This window comes from Anopheles arabiensis, chromosome 3, assembly GCF_016920715.1.
Source record: "Anopheles arabiensis isolate DONGOLA chromosome 3, AaraD3, whole genome shotgun sequence".
In the NCBI taxonomy this organism is placed as follows: domain Eukaryota; kingdom Metazoa; phylum Arthropoda; class Insecta; order Diptera; family Culicidae; genus Anopheles; species Anopheles arabiensis.
In genome coordinates, this window is record NC_053518.1 from 3,831,587 (window position 1) to 3,852,382 (window position 20,796).

Genomic DNA, 20,796 nt, shown 5'->3' on the forward strand with positions numbered 1-20,796 from the left:
AAACGCGCAACCGGAAATGGCCGCGTTCGGGGGGCGGGAGTAGGGGCGAATGGGGCCACATACTGCGCTTGCACTCTTGGTTGCCATTTAGTCTGATTTGACGCCGGCCAGGCAACGGCTTTGGAAAGGGGAAGGAAAGGCGGCAGCGGCGGGAAGTGGCACAGTCGGAACCGTTTGTCTACGTGGCTCCATGCAGTCTCTCTGCCGCTCGGTACGATCCAGTGCCAACCGGCTCGCAAGATTAACGATTTAGCGGCGAGCGAGATTGATACGGGGACGCCTCCAAGACGCCACGAAGCAAATGCATCAAAACCTTCAATTTGGAATTATTTTAGCTTATGATTTACACATGTTGGATGAACCCCAGAAAAGGTGAAAAATTTCCACAAAAAAATTGAAGCATTAGCTTCTTCGATAAACCATGTCACCTCTGGCCAGCACGGTCCATGGATGGTAACTTAACACCGAGCTGGAAATACCAAACACTCCACACGATCAGGCGCGCTGAAATTGGGGTGCGGAAAACATTGATAAGGAAACCTGTCAGCAAGAAAAGTTAATGTCGTGGCATCACTGAAAACATTTCAAAGAGTTAACAAAAACACACACACAGAACGGAAGAGATATCAACATCCCAACAAGAAACAATATCCAAAGCACGCACACACACTGTCATAGCTGGCCGATCACTTTGCGTGCATCTCAGATTCGATACGCAAAACAAAAAGAGGTGAAACATATTTCATCGGATTTACCCATTTACTTTCTTTGACACCTTCCACGGTCCGCGGCCAGGCTCCATTAAATGTAAAAAAGGAAGGAGAGAGAGAGAGAGAGAGAGAAAACGTTCCCCGGGCGCAAAGTGCAGATGACCACCGGTCCCCGGTCGCAACTGTACCCCAGTACCCCGGGCGGTCACAAACGAGCCGGTGTTTTATGTCCACCCCGCGTAGCGGCGAAGAAGAAGAAGAAGTAGAAGAAGCGTTTGCCAACTGGCCGCAGCCATTTTGGCGTCCGCGTGGGCCCCGCAGGTGGACATAACGCTGATGGGAGGGGAGCGGCTGCGATCTTCGTTCGTTCGCAATCGCCGTCTTGGTCGTCTTGGTCGTCTTCGTCACTCAGTTGTGATAAGTCAACGCAGTTTCGCGCGCGGAACGGCTTGCGTCTTTGCGTCGCTCGCGCTGCCTAATATGCCGAAACCGGGCCCAGAACCGGGTCCGGGGGACCCCCCCCCTCTTAACCAGATGTGAACAACTTTTATGAGAATTATTATATTTTTGCATAATTTTAAGATTAAAGCAGTAAAAATATGTAAATTGAGAGCCCAAAGAGCGTCAAACGGACCAGATGGCTCGGAATTGGAAACTACCACCAGACATGGACACACACACACACATTCATGTTAACCGCTAGCCAAAAGTGGTGGAGACCCCCAAATGTTGGCTGGAGATATCCACTTCTAGTTTGGAGTTGAGCTAATTTCGTGATGACGACTGCACACACACACACACACGCGTTAGCCTCCCAGCACTGGCAGGCGAGATTCATGTTTAATCGGATCCACCCGTATCAGTGTGTAGTGGTGGTATGAATCAGGAGAAAAAAAAGGAACATGATCGATGTAGAACTAACTATACCCCATGCTGGCTTTTGGGGCGGTTATTTGATTAACAAAACAAAATGCCATACCTCGCCCTCGCACGGCGCACCGCCACGGGGCGGCCCGGCTGGAAGGGGGGGGGGAATAGTTCACAGACCATCCTCGCGCATCAGATGGCTATAAATTATGGCCGTTTGGTTGACTTCTTCCGGTGTTGCTGGCTTACTGAGTGACTCATGTTCCAGTAGGGAGGGGGAGAAAAATGAATTAATGCATACCGCTGAGCTTCGCTAGAGCCGCTCAGAACTAGGAGGTGGAAGTAGTCATCTTCCCTGTTTGGTTTGCGTTCGGTTGGGATAGTTTGTTTATTTTCCCTACTGCGGGTTTATTAACAGTAAATGTACATCCATCACATTCGTACCTGTGTGGCCAGTTTTTACGAAATATTGCCCGCTGCTAACTGCTTCATAGAATCTGTACGAATCATTCCGTTCTAGGAACGTTTTCGCTTCTGCCAGGTGGAATGTTTCCTCAAACGCTCTCGCCACGAACGCTCCCCCGATCGCACCGGCCACATCGGTAGGGCCATCGATACCATCCGTACCGGCCGATAGAAAGTACACCGAATCGGGCACGCGTTCCAGCTCTTGCACACCGACCGTGAAGCGAAGAGCCAGCTCTTGATTTCGACCCCCTTTGCCACCGCCCGACACGCAAACCGTTGGCTCACCAGCACCAACAATCAGTAGTGGCTTTTCCTTGTTACCTTCCACTGCTTGACTTATAAATTCTTCCATTTTGACGTCACTGTATGGAAAGCGGGTAAGCAGCTCGCGAAGCTTTTCTTTGGCAATGTTTTCTGATATAAAGTTGGTTTTTAAATTGTACAAGATATCTGCCAGCTCTACGTAAACGGGAGCCAAATCGATCACGTTTCCTTCGATCGTTCTTGATAGCACGATACACTCCCAATCTCGAGCCTGAGCTTGCTGTACGATACAATTTACAGCTACCTCATTGCTGCCTAGTAAGAATAGGTCATTATTATACGTTTCCTTCACTTCTCTAACCGTTGGTTGTTCAATTGCTTTAAGGATAGAATCGGGAAGCTTACTCCACAGGCCATACTTCAACAGAATCTCTTTCGCTTTCCCATTCACAGCCACTCCTTTCTGGACTACGGTCGGTCCACTCGCAATCAATGCTACCGGATCACCGACAATGTCAGATATTACGTAAGAATAAACCCGATAAGCATGCTCGGCCGCCAGCGCAAGCTGTCCTCCTTTCACCTCCGACAGAGCTATTCGAACGTTGTTCAGCTCATCGATGGATGCACCCGCCGTGGCCAGTGATTTGATTAGCTGCAGTTTTTCCTCCAGCGTAATGGGCTCCTTGGGCAGACAAAGCAGAGCCGAACCACCACCAGAAACCAGAACGCACAGCACATCATCCGATGTCATGCTGTGGGCAATTTGCTTGATCTTTTTTGCCGCCATTAACGATCCTTCATCCGGCAGGTTGTTCCGAGCACACTCGATCACTTCGATCGCAGTGCTGGGCGAAAGAGTGAACTCTGCCTCTCCAGCAAATCGTTCACCCGTACCCGTAGGTATGCTTATACATCCTCCCGATAGCCGCGACCCAAGGTGGCGTTCCAACTGAACTGCCATGCCCAGAACGGCTTTGCCGAAACCTACCACGTGATAGCGTTTGTGGTCGTGAAGGAAACTTTCGCGGATACTGCCCGCCGAACTGTGGCAGCCATCAAACAACGATTTGGGTTTTACCGCCTCCACGCCGCATAGAAACAGTTCCCTGAGGTTGGTCAAGCTGGCACTATTGGCTGTAGACATTTTCCTTGCAAATTGAGGCCACGATCTTATCATTGGTAATCGTCCAGGATAGGCTTAAGATGGTTGAGCGAAACCGAGTTGAAGTAGGAACTGGAAATGACGATTGATCTGGAATTTTACACAAATTATGCTATCAAACCATATAGACCGAAGATCTAATCAGGAGATCTCACAATAAAATAGAAGATAACATTTCATACCTGCGCTTTGCCTGCTGGTTCGTTGTTTGTTTATTATTATTGTTTTGTCAGTTCCCGTCAGTGTGGCCAGATTTTTATGTCAGTTTGCAGTAGTAAGTAAGTAAGTAAGTAATTTATTGATTTGTTTTGTAACAATATTCCACGAATTATACATTGGTTCCGATCGATTGACCTCTACTCAATAACCTGATTGTTATAACGCTTTGCGTATTTGGATTGTACATCTTTACCTGAATTGAAGTAGATCGGGAAAAATTAGAAAAAAAAACCCTCTGATTGTTTTACCTTAAGATAATCCTACGTTCTAGTCCTTACTCCTATTTTTACATCTATATTATAATCTAGCTATTTACAATTGTGCCTTCACTGGCATTACAAAACTTATGTGTTACGAACAAAATTTTTTACTAGTTCAAAACCAGTAATTCTATGTATATCAAATGTGCTATGCCATGGGGGAAGGTTTAGGACTCTTTTCAAGAACTTATTCTGAAATACTTGTAACTTATTTATATGAACTTTTGCACAATTTGCCCATATTTTAGATGAGTAAAGAATTGTTGGCCTAATTACGGTTTTATAAAGTAACAGTTTGTTTTTTAAGTTCAATTTAGAATTCTTGTTTATGAAGCTATACAAAATTTTTATAAGTCTTGATCCACTTATAACTTTTTCCTCTATATGTTTCCTGAAGGTGAGCCTTTTATCCAAAAACAATCCCAAATACTTTACATTATCTTTCCAAGCAATATCCCAGTCACTTATTTTTAGATTACGATCTGGTAATTTATATGCGCTAGTGCAACGTGTAAAAAATATGGCCTCAGATTTCTCCTCGTTGATTTTTAATTTCCAAGTTTTACAAAATGTCACATATTTTTTAATCCCATTGTTGAGGTTTTTAATAATAGATTTTGGATTGGAATCCGAACTACTCATAGCAAAGTCATCTGCAAAACAATATTTTTTTACAGATTTTGTTTTAGGCAGGTCGCTTGTAAATATGTTGAAAAGAACGGGTGACAGCACGCTGCCTTGGGGTAATCCGGCAGGTGGGTAAATGTCATTTGATTTCGAAGAGGTTATTTGCACAAAACAGCTTCTATCGGATAAAAATGACTGAATCAGTTGAATGATGTTCGGAGGAAAATTGAAAGAAATTAGTTTGTACAAAAGCCCTTGGTGCCATACCGTATCGAACGCTTTTTCTAGATCTAGCATCACAAAACCAGTGGATTTTTTAATATTTCGCTGTGTTTTGATGTTTGTGGTTAATCTATCAATTTGTTTAGTAGTTGAATGCCCTGGTTGAAAACCGTATTGGTAAGAAGGTATGATGGTGTGTTGATTGAGATGCTTGATAATTTTTTTGTGTAAAATTTTTTCAAAAATTTTACCCAAACAACTGAGTAAACTTATTGGTCTGTAGCTTTTAGGGTCTTTATGGTCTTTTTTGGGTTTTGGAATTGGGATGACTTTGCCAATTTTCCATTCAAGAGGAAAATAGTGGATTTTGGTACAAGCGTTTAAAATAAACGCTAAATATACGATGGCTTTTTTAGGCAACTGTTTTAGGGAATGGTTATTGATTTGATCTGGCCCTTGAGATTTTTTTGATTTCAACTTATAAATGATGTTTTTAATGTGTTTTGGTTTAATAAAGTTTATGGGATCGAAGTTGTTGCTGGGTTGTGCTTGATGGTAGGAAAAGAATCTACTATTTGTCTCTTGGATGTGATGTTCAATTGGGCTCTGATTTGGAAACGTTGTTCTGTAAGCTTTTTCAAAATGGTCTCTCAGAATTTCACATTTTTCATTATTTGTAATATAATACTTTCCATTAGCTTTTAAGGGCGGAATAAATGCAGAATTACCTTTTATAATTCTAACAAATTTCCATAGTCTAGATTTGCTTGGGTCGTTATTAATTTTTTCAAGATTGCCTGTCCAACTCTGATTTCGTAAGTTTTTTATATCTAATACTATTTCTTTTTTTAATGTGTTATAAGTTGTTTTAAGTATAGTGTTATTTCTATCTTTCTGCCATTGCTTCCTTGTTGCATTTCGATGTTTAATTTTTTGAAGTATATTAAGGGGTAGAATTATTTTAAATTTATCTGGTATTATGAATGGGACAGACTTAGTGTGGGCGTAGTTAATTAATTTTGAGAAATATTTTATCATTTGATCTATTTGGTTTGATGTGTTAATATTTTGGAGATTTAGATTATTTGTATTGAGGCGATTATTTAAAATTTCTTTGAATAAAGTCCAGTTTGCTTCTGAGTAGTTCGGTATTCCAGAAATATGTTTGTTTTGTTTTAGGCCAATATTATATTCAAAATAAACAGGTAAGTGATCTGAGGTAAATTTTTGTATGGTAAGAATGTTGCAAATTTTTTCGGGTTTGTTAGTTAATAGTAGATCTATGGTTGAAGGGAGACGGTTTGGGTCATTTGGATAATGGGTGTGCTCTTCAGGATGTACAATAGAAAATTTTCCTCTTTGATTTTCCTCGAAAAGGGTTTTTCCCATCTGATTTGCTTTGCTACAGTTCCAGAAACGGTGACGTGCGTTAAAATCACCACAGATAATAAAGTGATTTGATATTTTGCTTAGTTTTGTGATGTCCTTCCTGAAACTACTGTGATCATTGTTTGAACCTGGATTATATATGGAAATAATGGTCACTTTACTGTTTTGGGTCTTGATGGTAATTCCTATTGCTTCAAGTACTTTTAATTTGTAGTCACTATTTACTTCGTGGTTGATAGCTTTAGATATTACTAAAGCTACTCCACCTTTTTCTCCCTGAGTTCTGTCTAGTCTGTAAGTATGATAATTGGGATGCGAAAAACGAGTACCATTCTTAAGAAATGTCTCACTTAGTGCTGCGATGTGTATATCTTTTTTCAAAAGGTAGTTAAAAAATTCGTCTTTTTTGTTTGAAATACCGTTGGCATTCCAGTGAATGATTTTAAGTACATTATTTGAGGTTAGGAAAACAATATTTTGCTGATATTTGAACAATAACTGCGATTAAGTCTTGTTTTGAGCTACATTTGCTCAGATTTGAAAATACATCTTTAACGATTTGCCCTATCTCGTTGAGGTCAAAGTCAAGATTATTGTTTGAACGTGTTTGTTGTTGGTGGAACAGGTCAGAGAAATTCACGTGGTTTGAGGGAGTGGAACGTGTTGGTGTGTTGGGGAGACGAGGGAACGATGTCTCGTTGTACGTAAATTCTCTGGAGCGAGAAGGTGTTGGTGTTACCTTTTTAAGCCGTAGCCTAGCTGGGCAGCCGGAGAAATTTGCCGTATGATGTTCACTGCAATTTGCGCACTTCAATTTGGCTGGAGCTATTTTACCATCTGGACAGGTTGTTGTTTGGCTTAGTGGACACGTTTTGGATGTGTGTTTATCGGCACACTTTACGCACACTGGAGGAAGATAACAGTTTGCGCTACCATGTCCGTAGCGCTGGCAGTTTGTACACTGCATTGGACCGTATTTGTTAGAGTAGTACTCAAAGTATACTCGGTGATGATCTACTGCTCTAACCTGTTTCAGCTCGCTCAGTGTTATTGACCCTCTAGGGAAGTGTAGGAGATACATACACTGGTCGTCGTAGCGTTTTTTCTTGATTTCGAGTTTTTTGATTACACATGGTGCGATATTGACTTCAGCAAGAACGGTTTTAATGTATTCTGTATCTTGCTCGGATAACCCAAAGATTACCACTTTCGTTGTTTTTTCTTCCGGTAGTTGATGCGTGTAGAAAGAATTGTTGTGGCGCTTCAACACGTCCACTACAAGCTTAAAATCTTTAGATGTGGTAGTGTTAACCACTACACCTTTATATGTGCAGTTTGTTGTGTAGTTCACTACACCAACGGAGGTGATTTTTTTGTGCACATCTCCTACTTGTGTGCCGGTGACTGTGATCGGTGGTATTTTTGATTTTTGTTGTTTTGCCGTTGCCGATGCGGCAATTATCGATGGAGCTTCTTCATCTTCGCTAAGAATGTCGTAATCGTTACTTGTGGTAACGTTTGGTATCGTAATGTATGAGCACGAAGGCACGGCGTCCCTCGATGCTGATCCTTTCTTGCTGCAGCCCATGGCTATGGGCCGAGCTAGCCTTTTTAACGCCTTAGCTATTTTTTTTTTTGTTGTAGTTGTCTGTTTTACTAGTGTGTGTGTTCTATATCAGTGATCGCAGATAACGATTAGATGCGTCCGATCGGGTCGGAGACTGACGATGAACTGGGTGTCAGTTTGCAGTAGAAGTGTCCAAATTTTATCGGAAAGTAGTTTTTGGTAGGAGTTTCAATTTGTATCGGTAGTTTTCAGGCACAATTTCATCGCATCTCATGAAGTACAGACACGGACCATAGTTGTGTTGAACTTCTGGGTTATGGTAGCTAGTGATTTCCATATTTCAGATGGAGTTTATTGCATGAAATCATTTGGGAAATGGTTTCATGACTTTCTGGTAAGTATCATGAGAAAATCTGTGATTTTCGGTAGCATAAATGTAACATCGGTACTTTTAAAGTGGACATCTATGAATCGGTAGGAATACAGATAAATCGGTATTTCTGGTCACTCTGGTTCCTCACACCCTCCTGTCTACAACCATCGATCTGAGAGTTCACTTTGAGTTGAGCAGCTGTCACTATGGGCGCATTGGAAAATTGGATTTGAAAAATCATTCTACCATTTTCAAAAAATTTGTTCGATCCCGTATTATGTGGTGATTCTAAAATTTTTTACTGTATGACATTCGATTAGACCAAAAGTTTCATTCGTGTTTTAACACGATTCTTTATATTTTCTGACACGCACCACAACCACGTGCGCTCATGTTGCGCACTGCTGTCAAAAGCAACTGGCAGCGTGCAAGCAGCAAAAGATACTATGGTGCAACCGCTCTCCGACCTAGTTTGAGCGCGAGCATCATCAAAACAATCATTGCTAGCCGGTCCCACAGCATAAATTTTACATCCAGGGGGTTAGCATCGGATAAATCAGAAATATTTGCTCGTTTGCAAGGTTATGCTGCATTGTTTATAGTTTCGCGATGGCTACGAACGGAATAAATGAAGCTCGCACCTCTATCAGGTAAGGAAAAGCGGGAAGCAAGTGAAGTGTTTGGATGCGCTTGACCAGCTCTAACATGCCTTCGGTGAATTCTTTCCGCAGCTGCGAAAACATTCCGGAACTGTTTCTGGACAAACTCACTGCCAAGATGCACTTTAGTCAGTTTGGCAAAATCAAACGATTCATACTGCGGCCAAATCGATTATCGTGCACGGTCGAGTACGAGCAGCCAGAGTCGGCCCAGCAAGCCCTGGAGAGGGGTGGACAGTTCAAGAACGTGTCTTTTAGCATCTACTGGACGGACCTCAAACCTCCATCGGTAAACGACAACGGTAAGGCGGGCGGATCACTCGATCTGGACGTGCAAATGGAACTGGAAGCAATCGACAATGTGAGATCACCTTCACAAAGTAAGTCCGTCCGGAACTATGCACGAGTTTATGAAATGTGCGTCGAACTCAAAGCTTCGTGTTTTCTATTTTAGATTTGTTGGCGTATTATAAGGCTGGTGAGCAGCGCACTGCTCCCCCGGTCACAAACAACCGGCCGACTCTTGCGAAACTTTCGATGCCAGTCTCGGCACGCACCGAAATGGATCCTAAGATTTGGCAGGCTCGTATGGAGCTTGAAACGTTGGCCAACAAACCGGCATTTTCAGCAGAGGAGCGATGCAGAGTGCTGGAGGCAAAGGATCGATACATTCGCCTCACTACGGAACGTACGACGGACATCCGGAAGGCGAAGAACATCGTGGGCACCTGCCCGGACATGTGTCCGGAGAAGGAGCGCTACCTGCGTGAGTGGAAGTGTATGGTGCCTTCGTACGAACGGCAACCCGGCGGCGGTGCACAGATAGATCACGTGAAAGCCATCAAACAGTACTCCCGGAGTTCGGCCGATCAGGAGCTGCCGCTTCCGCACGAACTACGCTCGCAGCAGGCCCTTGGACGGACGATGCACTTCCTGCTAACCCATCTGGCCGATCTGTGCAATGACGACGAGGGCGAAGGAGGAGGAAACGTAAGCGACTGGTTCCATTACATCTGGGACCGGACACGTGGCATCCGGAAGGACATCACGCAGCAGGATCTGTGCTCAGTCACTGTGGTTGAGTTGGTGGAACAGTGCACTCGCTTCCACATACATTGTGCCGCCCGGCTAGTCTCGGAGGATCCGTCGGTGTTTGACCAGAAGATCAACACCGAAAACATGACGAAATGCTTGCAGACACTTAAGTACATGTACACCGATCTGGGCCAGCGCGGTCAACGCTGTCCGGCGGAGGCAGAGTTCCGTGCGTACATGGTGCTGCTGTACCTGAACGATGGCAACTTCTTGTGGGAGCTACGCCAGCTGCCGGAGGCCATTATTCATTCCAAGGAGATTCAATTTGCCCTGTCCGTTTACTTTGCGCTGGAGGAGAACAATTTTGTGCGCTTCTTCCAACTCGTCCGGTCGACCACGTACATGAACGCATGCATCTTGCTGCGCTACTTCACGCAGGTACGTCAGAAAGCACTTGAAATTCTACGCAAAGCGTACGCAGTACGCTCCACGGCTTCATTCTCCCTGGAGTACATGACGCGTATCCTCGGGTTCGAAGATGAAGAGCAAGCGGAAGCCTTCTTCGACCACTATGGCATTATGATAGACCAAACAACCGATATGGTGTTGTTCGAGCCGCGACAGATGAACTTCTACCAGCCGGAGCTGCCATTTCCTACCTCCCGTGCTGTTCGGTTGGTCGAAAGCAAACGTACCGTGTCGGTTGGAGAAGCCATTTGCGGGCGCCCTCTGGAGCAGTGGGAACTGCAGCTTCCGATGGTGCAACCACCGAACGATAGCTTCGATGAAAGTGGATGCCTAAAGGAGGAGGTTCTTCAGAATGTGTTTGCGGATCGCAGGCTGTCAGAAGAAAAAAGTGAATCACGTGTTCAGAAGCCGCAGCCTGTAAAGGACGACCGAGAACTGCACGTAATAGAGGAGGACAAGCTGGACAGCATGGAGCCGGATGCGCCCAATGAACCGATGGCGGATGATAGGTTATTCAAAGTGCCTTCGCCTACGACAGTAGTACCACGGTTGTCTCCCCGTGCTCGTACGCCACCAACCAAGCCAGTTCCTGCACCGTTTCCAGGGGAACAAAATGCAACACCTGCACTACCTCCACCTGTCTTTGGCACAATAGGAGCCAAGACTGCGCCGAGCAGCGTTGAAACTGCTGGCTTTAAAACCTCAACTGAAGCTCCGTCGTCGTTTTCATTTGCCAACGCATTTGCGAAGCCTGTTTTTGGAACGCCGCCATCAACTGGCAACGCACCAGCGACATCATCCGTCGCGGAAGGTGGTTCCCTTTTCGGTGCATTTAAATCCACTCCGATACCGATGGCAGGCGGCAATCTGTTTGGAGGGGTTAGTAATGTAGCGGGGAGTCAAAGCGACAGTACGGATCGTGTAACTATGTCCTGGGTGAATCCACCGCAGAACACGGCGATAACACCCGCCGGACAGAAGCGCGCATTTCACGGAGCAGTTAAAGATACGTCCCCAGCCAAACCTCCAGCACCGGTCACTGTTTCGGGCACATCCTTCTTCCAGGCTAAACCAGCTGAGCTTCTTCCATCATCGAATCCCAGCGGTGGATCCTTGTTCGGTTCAGCGAACAGCTTCGGAGGCACAGCGCTGTTCGGGAAAGCTCCCTCTATGCCAGCTGCATTTGGTTCGTCTCCTGCGCTAACTGCAGGTTTCTTCCAACAGCCACTCAAAGAAAGAAACGACAACAGAGAGAATGTCGGTATTCCGGTCGAGCGCAAAGAACCGAACGTCGACGCAGAGATTGAAAAGCAGCGTGAAAAATTAAAACAAGAGGAAGAAAAACGAAAGCAGGAAAAACTACTCGAGGAGCGGAAACAGGCTATTGAGCGGGCAAGTACTGTGGAGCTGGAGAAGCTGATAGATTTGGTCGTGGACGAGCTCGTTCCTGAAATTGCAGAAGCTGCCCTTGATCGACAAAAACGCATACAGCGCACTGCAGTGGACGTGTTTAACGAGTTGGTAGCAGAACTACTAACCTCACACGTGACCAAGACCGCCGAGCAGGAGATTGAGCGTGTGGAACGACTGCGAGCGGCTCGGGTTAGGAAGCTGAGCATGAAGTACTTCCACCGCTGGCACCGCAATGCCAAGAGTGCGGCGAGATGGCGTCGATTGATGCGAACCGTGCCACCTTCATTCGTTAACGGGAGTATCAGGATGGATGAGCTGCCCCGGTGTGACCAATTGCGCCCCTTCCTGAATGCTCGCTGCACTGGTTCGAAACGAAGTGTAGATTCCGTGCTTCAAGACCAGTCTGTGCTTCGCGAGGTGTTTCTGTTCGATGCTTTCCCAGAGCGAAAGCTCATCGATCCGTTCGTGCAGCTCGAAGGAATGATCAATCAGCTGCAACAAATGCAAGTTCCGACTCGCATTCTTGGCATTGCAGAGCCGATCTACTGGAAGCTGGTCCTGTCGCTACCGGTTGAGGGTGAGGAAGGTTCGGCCGGGTTTCCGAGCTTCGTCAAACGCTGGCTGGAGTGCTGTGCGTTTCGAAAGGAAAACAGAGAGGAAAATCATCCGTACTTTTATTTAGCAAAAAGATCACCGCCATCCAAACAGATGCTGGGCACAAAAACTCATAGTAAAGGAGATGGGAGCCAGGGACAGCGTGCCATCTGTATGCGGTTACTGCAGGGACAATCGCTAATCAGCGAAAAGGATACCGACCGTGCCGAAGCGTGTGTCCTCACGGACGGAGTGTTATTTTTCCTGAGCGATCGTTGCCAAATCGAACAAGCTCGGAACCGGTTGAAGAGCATTTTGACAAAGTGTGGCAGTCATCAGCCAAGCATAGCTGTCATTCTTTACTGTCCCAACACGGTGGGCGCGGAGAGTAGTCTAGTGTCCGTGGACAGCTTCGAACAGAATCTCGGACTGGCGGCAGGAGTAGTGAAGCGATGGCGAGTGTTTCTTTGGAGCAGAGGAACCGAAAACGATACACTGAGGGAGGCCGTACACTATCTTGCCCACTGTTACCGAGCCCAAATGCAGTTTGAGCCGCCGCGCTACGAGGAACGGTTAGAGATGCGTCCATTGAACGACTTTCTGGAGCGTTGCGTTGGCTCGGAGCTGTGGTTTCGATTCGACAAATCATGCCGTCAATCGAGAGGATACCTCTTGGCTGGGAAAAACGCCAATGCAATCGTTGAGCTGTACAATACGGCCATCAGCAAAGTTCAAGCTATGGTAAGCCAAGATCTAAATCAATTCGTTCGATTGCCGGAAGAGTTCGGCAAGCTGCGCGATCAAGCTTCGATGGCAACGATACGAACCAATCTTCTGCCCCTACCGGAAGCCTATTTCCCGCCAGATTGGAATGACACGAAGCGCAAGAACCAGCTGATTCAGTTGCTGAAACCGCTCAAACTTCACCCATTGCCGGACAGTCTGCTCGCTGCCATCGATCGAGCTGCACAAGCATCGACCAGTCAAGGTGTTGCCATCGATGTGGCAGAACTACGCAAGGAGCTGAACGAATACTTGTCCAGCTATCGTGTGCCGTTGGCTGAAAATCCACATGAGCTTAGTGCACTCACGCAACAGTTTCTGCAGGGCATTGCCTCACAGCTGGCCGGTTATGCTTATAATACGGAAACCCGACCAACGGAACGATTCGGCGAGAATGTTCGTCGTTGCTATTGGGTGCCACTGCTAGCGTTGATTTCGGAGACTATTCTGCGTGTGCTGTTAAAGCGTGCCGAGGGAGGATCGAGCAATGGCCTCCCGCACGAGGTATGCTATCGACGTATTGATTTCCTGCACCACACTGAGACGGTTTGGTGGAAAGCTCAACTACAGCAGATACAAAAGGAAGCACTTGGATCGATAGAAGCATCACGAAGCAACACACCGGACACTTTCGCATTGTCACCACCGTCAAGCTCAACCACCAGCGCACAAGATCGCAAGCGAGCGCATACAGAGCTGGCACACCACAACGAGAGCAATACAAGCCTCAACTCTGTTGTCAGCGGTAGTGACACTAGCTTCAGTGATAGCATTCGAAGCGAGAGCTTCCACAAACGGCCCAAGATAGTGAATGGTGTGATATACAGCCGGGAAATCGTCGATGATGTAATTGCGCAGGGTATGCGAGCATTAGTCCGTGCTGAGGAATTGCTCAGTCAAAAGCAAAACCATGCCACCGAACTGCAGCGGATATTCAAGCCGCTCGAGACAACAATACAGGAGGTAGAACAAAAATGTAGAAACATCCAATATGAACATGGCAGCAGAGCATCGAAGTGAGGACACTGGATGTCAAAGTAAGGTAGGATGCGCAATTTGGCTCTTTTTTGTTGGCATGTATATTGACATTTTTTCTATTATTGGTAGGGCGACGACAATAGCTGACGCCATCGTGTTCACTACCAAGATTGTTCGCATATTTCTACCCTTGATATTGGCAAGGGAACAAGGGCAATGTACGACCGTTTTTTGTTGCATAGAAGTAATCGATTAAGCTTAGTAAGTTTTGTTTTAATTACCAATTTAAGTACGACCACAGTTTGACACCACAGCACGGTTGGTCGTACATGTCGGCGGGTAAATCAATAAGCCACTGATAGCCAGTCACTAGACAAGCAGACGCGCAGAATCACGATGTAAGCAGGCAAAACCCACACTACATTTGATAAAGTAATTGTATCTGATATGTTAAGCTATAAATAAATTTGATACAATATTTGATGTAACTTTTAAAACTATTTGACTGTTCTTTGTTTAACCCCCAATACATCATCATCCAAGTTTTAGGGTAGCTAAAGTTTGTATTCTATCTACAACCACTTCCTTGTCACTCCAGTAGGCACCGTAAGCTTCCGAATTCCACTTCCTGTCACAGGCCGTTACGCGCGAACGCCTTAAATTGGCTAGAAAAGTTTCGATAACTGCTTTATCTTAACATTCATTACCACGCTTTGTGATTTATAATGGCCTTAATGTTTGCTTAATTAATGCAGTGTAATTTATTTATTTATGTTAATTTAATTTCGCCCCCCAACATAACAAGCTCTCCATGTTTAGTTTTATCACGCGCCACAAACCGATCACAAACAGTGACAGTGTAATGCTAACAGGGCGAACGGGACCCGGGCTGGGACCTTCTATTCTACGAGTCTAACTCTAATAAGCAGCTACCAATGTTTCACCTCCGATAAGCGAGTTCTTGCCACCCACGCGCAATCTTTTAATGGGTGTTTTATAGGCTCACATTGTTTTACAAGCTGGAAAGAGTAGCTAATTAAAAATTGTTTCATATTTTTATGCCATTTGCTGCAACAAGTTGTACCGTTTCGTCAAACATGGTTGGGATTTGTAAATACCAACAATACCTTGATTGATCGGTGTCGTCTTGGTGTAGTGTTGATCAAGTTCATGACCTCAATCTTTCCGTTCAGCCGCTTCAGCTGTTTGAATTGGTAACGGTTACCGTGCTAAAATCGTAATTAATTGTGTGACTTTGCTAACAGCTAATTACAACCACCGATCGACACCTTGACATAGACATCGTAATTCTTTTTAATCACACACGTTACGCTTCCCACCAACAGCAAGATCACTCATCTTATCACACTTCTTAGGGGTGACAGAGAGGGCGCATACACACACACACACCAGCCGGCAGAAGATGCAGAGTCGCCAGAAGGTGACACACAGCAGCCACGCTGCATTATCGTCACTGGGGGTGCCTTCATATTTGCATAAAAGCTCGATTAAGGTCAACCGATTGAGCCGAAAAGAAGGTTCTACCTCCTCCCAAAAACGGGATGCGCGAATCGGAAGACGATCGACGCCTGCGCTCGAATGCATCTTGCAGGTGAAGAATTGCACAGTTAACGCCAATCCTTTCTTCGCGGCAGACACACTACTTTCGACTGGTAGCTCCGTTGCACCGTTTTGTGTTTACGTTGTGCTTCTTTTTTTAACCTTTTCTGTATTGGCTCTTGTAACCGTTAAAAATATAAACGATAAACGAGCGCACGAATAATTGCCACCCGGGACGTGTTCTGATAAGCGCCTCGGTCGGTACAAGCGCAAGTCGCCGTCGGGCCCCGATCGTCGATGGCGTATAAAAGTGCTAAAAGAGAAATTTTGCGCTTTTAGAATGCTTGTAGACTCTCGCTGGTCGTGCCGTGCAAACATCGATCGTGCGTAATCGGGATTGGGTTTCGTTCTAGGGGGTGGAAACAATGCAACTTAAGTGAAAGAATCGGCATGGTCGACACTAACAAAGTGATGTTTGCCGGTGGACTGTCACGGTGGTTAGGGATACTTTCGGTCGCGATCAGCTTGCAGCTCGTTGTCGGTGGTGATTGGAACTATTTCAAGTGCTTCGAAACGGTCAAACGATGCCCGAACCAGAATGTGTCGTTTTATCTCTACACGAGGTACTAATCCTAGTTTATTGCATGAATCTTATGTGTACTGTACACACTCGAGTGGTTAAACGTGAATATCAACTACACTTTGTACACGACGGAAAGGTTTCCCTGTAATGCTTACTCAACCTTCGATTTTGTGCTGCTGGGAAGAAAACTATGCTTAACAATACTCAACAATTTCCATGCCAACGCCACAAGAGCAAGAATCACAGCGAGATAGAACGTCAGCACGTCGTAAGAATACTTCTGGAACCAGCTCATATACATGGCACGTGATTGTAGAAGATCAGCATCCGGATTTCGGAGAACCCATTCACACCACCAAACGGCTCTTTCCAGTGGCGTTTCCTTCTGGTCCCGGAACAACCGGGATATGCGCTTCATCCTCGCACTGTACCGATCACTGCCCAACACTTCCCGCACTGCCTGCACTAACTCATCAGCCTGGAAGTGTTGTATGGAGAGCCGTTTCCCAATGCCTGCCTCCACGCAGTAGTTGATGTTGCGGAACTGATCTGCAAACACCGGGAACCCAATGATCGGTACACCGTGCCAGATCGCTTCCTGCGTGCTCAGCAGACCGCTGTGCGTGATGAAGAGCTTCACGTTCGGATGCGCCAGCAGATCGTTCTGTGGCATCCACGCACGAATGAACACATTTTTCGGCACCGCCATCGGTAGCTTCGATTCGTCCGACTCGAACTTCCACAGGAACTGATACTGCGGTAACCGCTCCATGGCGGTGAGAATGTTCCGAATCCGTTCCGGGCCAAGCAGATCGCTGCGAGCGTTACTGCCGAGCGAAAACAGAATGAACCCATTCTTCGCTCCCTCCACAACCTTGCGCAAATCTTCCGGAAGCCCCTTTGGCGGAAGTATCTGAAGCCCTCCAACCGGTATCATATTGGGCATCAGTGGTTCCTTGTACTGAATGATCGGATTAATGTTGGCGAGCGATAGGCGTACGTTTTTGTAGAAACTGTTCGACGGCGGCGCGTCCGGATACAGCTTGCGCACGATCCTGTCCGCCTCCGGGTGCATCAGCGTATCGTGCAGGATCATCTCGTACAGATCGTAGTAGAAGTTTTTCACCCTCTGCATAAAGCTCATACTTTCCGGAGCGTCGAACACGTGATTCGGCACCAGTCCGGAGTAAGCGTACGCCCCGAGTACGGTGGCCGCCGTCGACGGTGCATTGTAAGGAGTCGTTGGAATGTATGGCACACCCTTAAACCGATGCATTATGATCGCTGGCACACACGGGCCGATCATGAAATCGCTCAGAAACAGATCAAACTTGAAGTCGGTCGGGTAGCCGAGCAGGAAGTGCAGTCCTTCCGATTTGATTGCCGCCTCGCACAGATTGAGCCCAAACTCGTCAAAGAGCTTCAACATTTTGGTCGGACTTTCGTTCGCCATGTCGAAAAAGTTGAGCTTCTGGCGCATCGACGTGTTGTACATGGTGCTGTAGAAGTTCTCCAGATGCACGTACGTCACGTTGGCCGGCGGTTGCTTCTCAATGTCCGCACTGAGCACGGTCACGTTGTGGCCCCGGCGTCCCATTTCGTACATCAGTGGGCGCAACCTGTGTGGAGTAGAGGAAAAAAAACAGCAAATTAAATACGATTCTTTGGGTGATCGAATTGCTAAATTACCAGATGTAGTGACTTGGGGATGGCACGCCGGACATGAAGAGTATGTTGGCGGCTTGGGAAACGCCCGCCAGCACGAGCACCACCGATAGCACTGTGGCCGTACCCATCGTTCGTTGAGCTTCTTCGCTCCGTCAGTTCAATCCTAGCTGTGATCGCAAGTTGTCTAAACGCATTCGCTTTTATTTTCCTCGCCGGCGGTCCAAAATCAACAAACCGTCGATTGTAAAGCGGCGCTCTAGGTGCGATATGACTGCCTCTTGAGAAAACAGTAGTGACTGGCGAGAATGGTCGGTACCACTGGATGGCACGGTAGGTGTCTACAGCGTTCCCAGGCCATGGCACGACCCTTTGCACGTGATCGAGCGTGAGCTGGTCCTTCTGGAGAGCGCCTCCGATGCGTGCAATTGGGTGATTCGGTTTTACACACAGACAAGACTTATCGTACACGTATCACGCGCGATTTGGATGGCCTAGCTGATAACGCTGGACGCTGTCTGGCGAGTGAAACGTGTGATGATGGTGCGATACCTACGATCACTCTGCAGTACTATGTAGTGTTTCGCGAAGTTTGTGACGTAGGTAGTTCCCTTAGGGACGATGATTTGCTATAGTTTGCAAAATAAACGTTCGTTTTAAACTGCTTCAAACCTGATTTGAGGGAAGCCACTTGCTACAACTGACCCATTCTTATCTCATCGTGCATGATCGTGATAAGAGGTGCGGCTAAAGCAATCTATAAATACTTGCAAGCATTTCAAATGTGTGTTCATGAATTGTGTATGTTTGACCAACAAGCTGTTGATTTATATTTACATAAACAAGTAATCCTGATCCTGATGGCATCTCTTTAAAGCTCCCGCATGACCTTGACCTATTTCACCCTTCATTTCTTTTCACTTTCCCCCAAGAGAAACACAAAACAATCCCACCCAGCTGGACATGTTCAATCCGGAATCGGTCACGAGCGCCAACTTCATCAAGGGACGTCCATTGATTGTGCTAATCCACGGGTACACTGGCCATCGCGATTACGCTCCAAATCCAACGATTCGCCCGGCGTACTTCGCCTACGACGAGTTCAACATCATCTCCGTCGACTATAATCCTCTAGCTCTCGAGCCTTGCTACCTTCAAGCCGTACGCAATCTGCCCACCGTTGCGAACTGTACCGCCCAGCTGCTAGACTTCATCATCTCCAACGATATCATCCCGCTGGACGACATCCACGTGGTGGGCTTCAGCCTCGGCGGCCAAACTTCCGGCATGATCGCGAACTACCTGCGGGCTGGCCGGTTGAAGCGCATCACGGGGCTGGATCCGGCCAAACCGCTGTTTGTGTTTGCCTCGAACGAGTACAAGCTCGACCAGACGGATGCGGAGTTTGTGCAGGTGATCCACACGGACGTGTTCCAGCGCGGGATATTGCATCCGAGCGGCCACACGGACTTCTACGTGAACGGGGGCGTGGTGCAGCCGGGGTGCGATGCCGCCACGATGATGACGACGGGCGAGTGCAACCACAACCGGGCGCCCGAGTACTACGCGGAATCGATCGGCACCGAGGTGGGATTCTATGGGTATCGGTGCGCCCACTGGTACCTGTACATGCTCGGTATCTGCCGGGGTGGAGGCCCAAACGACCAGATCGCTATTATGGGAGCGCACACACCCAACACGTAAGTGCCGCGAACCACAAACCCACCGAAACCGGTAGCCGCGATCGTGTGATCGTTCGGGTTGAAAGTAAAAGCCCCGCGAAAGGTTCGCTTTAGGCTCCACACACCTTTCGTCAGTACACCCTTTGATGCACTTGCTGGGCCTGAATGATGGATCTGGATGGTTCCATGGTGACGGAAAGAACTCGTTTGGTGACGGCTTATTCGTATGAAATTGCTCCTCCTTTAATCACCCCAAGCACACTGTCCACCGAAGCATACCGAAGATGCACGCCAAACAGATCCATTTCACTATTGCTCATACTAACCATCTCACGCTCATTACGCAAATTCCGTTTTCTTGTGTTGGTGGCATGTGGCCGACTTAGTCTTTGTACTCAGTCCTCAATGGGGAATGATTACGCAATTACATTGCATGACTAGTGCGGTTTGATTAAGCTCTGGAAGCCTCGAGGAACCGCTCACTCATGTGTCCAACTCCACTCCTCTCATATTCCTTGCAGAACCCGAGGCCTTTACTTCCTGAACGTTAACATGATGCCGCCTTACGCAAGAGGAAGCAATTACACCTTACGGGAGGAACTGGCATCCATATCGGCTAACATTGGGGGTCCACTACCACCACCACCACCGGTCAACTAGTGACATCAAACCATGCCAACCAATCACCAACCAGGACTTCCAAATTGGCTTTACAAATTGGGTTCACACTATCGTCTGTATGTTCAGTGTTTTTATGGATAGAGGAGTGTTATGTTTATAGAAATAAAGTATGCAAAAAACCCCTGAAGTTTCTTAAAATCAATATTGAACAGGCAGTCGCTACGTCACAACTAGCTCTAATTGATTGCGCGCAAGACCTTCCACAGTAGAATGGGATCGAGAATTATCATGCAAATGAAGTTCCAAGATCGGTTCCGTAACCATCATTACACCGATGTTATCATTGAACTTTTAAGGTGCCTCCCTTCCCGACACTCCGACGGCCAAGGCGATGGGTTGGGCGGGTCACACAAACCCTGCCAGCTTCCATGAACTTGCACACTGGCGACCTATTCGGTACGGCGTGAGAAACGATTTGCCGTAACGTTACTCGATTGCCAGTGCAGGTGTTCACCCGATCTTTCGTTGGCAGTGGCGATCGTGTTCATTGCGAGTGAATTGTTTGGACAGGGTTGGTTGATCGGTTTGAGCTTGTGTTAACTAACATGAAATAAGATGGATTTA

At 46.7% G+C, this 20,796-nt stretch overlaps 4 protein-coding genes and 1 long non-coding RNA gene across 8 annotated transcripts in view; 3 read left to right on the plus strand and 2 right to left on the minus strand.

The window, feature by feature from the left end:
* Window positions 1-2,845, plus strand: part of LOC120900611 — a 26,961-nt gene extending 24,116 nt beyond the window's left edge. Inside the window, exon 3 of one of the 2 annotated variants that reach the window (XR_005739225.1) lies at window positions 2,763-2,845. This is a non-coding gene — a long non-coding RNA (uncharacterized LOC120900611). The remainder of the gene's footprint in view (window positions 1-2,762) is intronic. The other variant, XR_005739227.1, reaches the window with a different exon arrangement.
* LOC120900610 (glycerate kinase) lies at window positions 1,941-3,724 on the minus strand. The gene is made up of 2 exons (XM_040307864.1): window positions 3,657-3,724; window positions 1,941-3,564 (listed from the first exon to the last, which is right to left on the minus strand). The coding sequence occupies exon 2, from the start codon at window positions 3,487-3,489 to the stop codon at window positions 1,975-1,977; it is 1,515 nt and encodes a 504-aa protein (XP_040163798.1). The 5' UTR covers window positions 3,490-3,564; window positions 3,657-3,724; the 3' UTR covers window positions 1,941-1,974.
* A 4,895-nt stretch (window positions 3,725-8,619) lies between these two features.
* On the plus strand, window positions 8,620-14,561 carry LOC120904973. 2 transcript variants are annotated; one of them, XM_040315552.1, is made up of 4 exons: window positions 8,620-8,781; window positions 8,863-9,170; window positions 9,245-14,125; window positions 14,191-14,561. In XM_040315552.1, the coding sequence occupies exons 1-3, from the start codon at window positions 8,741-8,743 to the stop codon at window positions 14,101-14,103; spliced, it is 5,208 nt and encodes a 1,735-aa protein (XP_040171486.1). In that variant the 5' UTR covers window positions 8,620-8,740; the 3' UTR covers window positions 14,104-14,125; window positions 14,191-14,561. The 2 variants fall into 2 exon arrangements, with proteins under 2 accessions (XP_040171486.1, XP_040171487.1); XM_040315553.1 differs by having other exon boundaries at window positions 9,245-14,120.
* A 986-nt stretch (window positions 14,562-15,547) lies between these two features.
* LOC120904976 (lipase member H-A-like) lies at window positions 15,548-20,359 on the plus strand. 2 transcript variants are annotated; one of them, XM_040315557.1, is made up of 3 exons: window positions 15,548-16,244; window positions 18,802-19,569; window positions 20,073-20,359. In XM_040315557.1, the coding sequence occupies exons 1-3, from the start codon at window positions 16,072-16,074 to the stop codon at window positions 20,209-20,211; spliced, it is 1,080 nt and encodes a 359-aa protein (XP_040171491.1). In that variant the 5' UTR covers window positions 15,548-16,071; the 3' UTR covers window positions 20,212-20,359. The 2 variants fall into 2 exon arrangements, with proteins under 2 accessions (XP_040171491.1, XP_040171492.1); XM_040315558.1 differs by lacking the exon at window positions 15,548-16,244 and adding an exon at window positions 18,158-18,714.
* Window positions 16,223-18,065, minus strand: LOC120904975 (UDP-glucosyltransferase 2-like). The gene is made up of 2 exons (XM_040315556.1): window positions 17,894-18,065; window positions 16,223-17,823 (listed from the first exon to the last, which is right to left on the minus strand). Exons 1-2 carry the CDS (start codon window positions 17,998-18,000, stop codon window positions 16,356-16,358), a joined length of 1,575 nt encoding a protein of 524 aa, XP_040171490.1. The 5' UTR covers window positions 18,001-18,065; the 3' UTR covers window positions 16,223-16,355.
* Window positions 20,360-20,796: the final 437 nt, after the last annotated feature.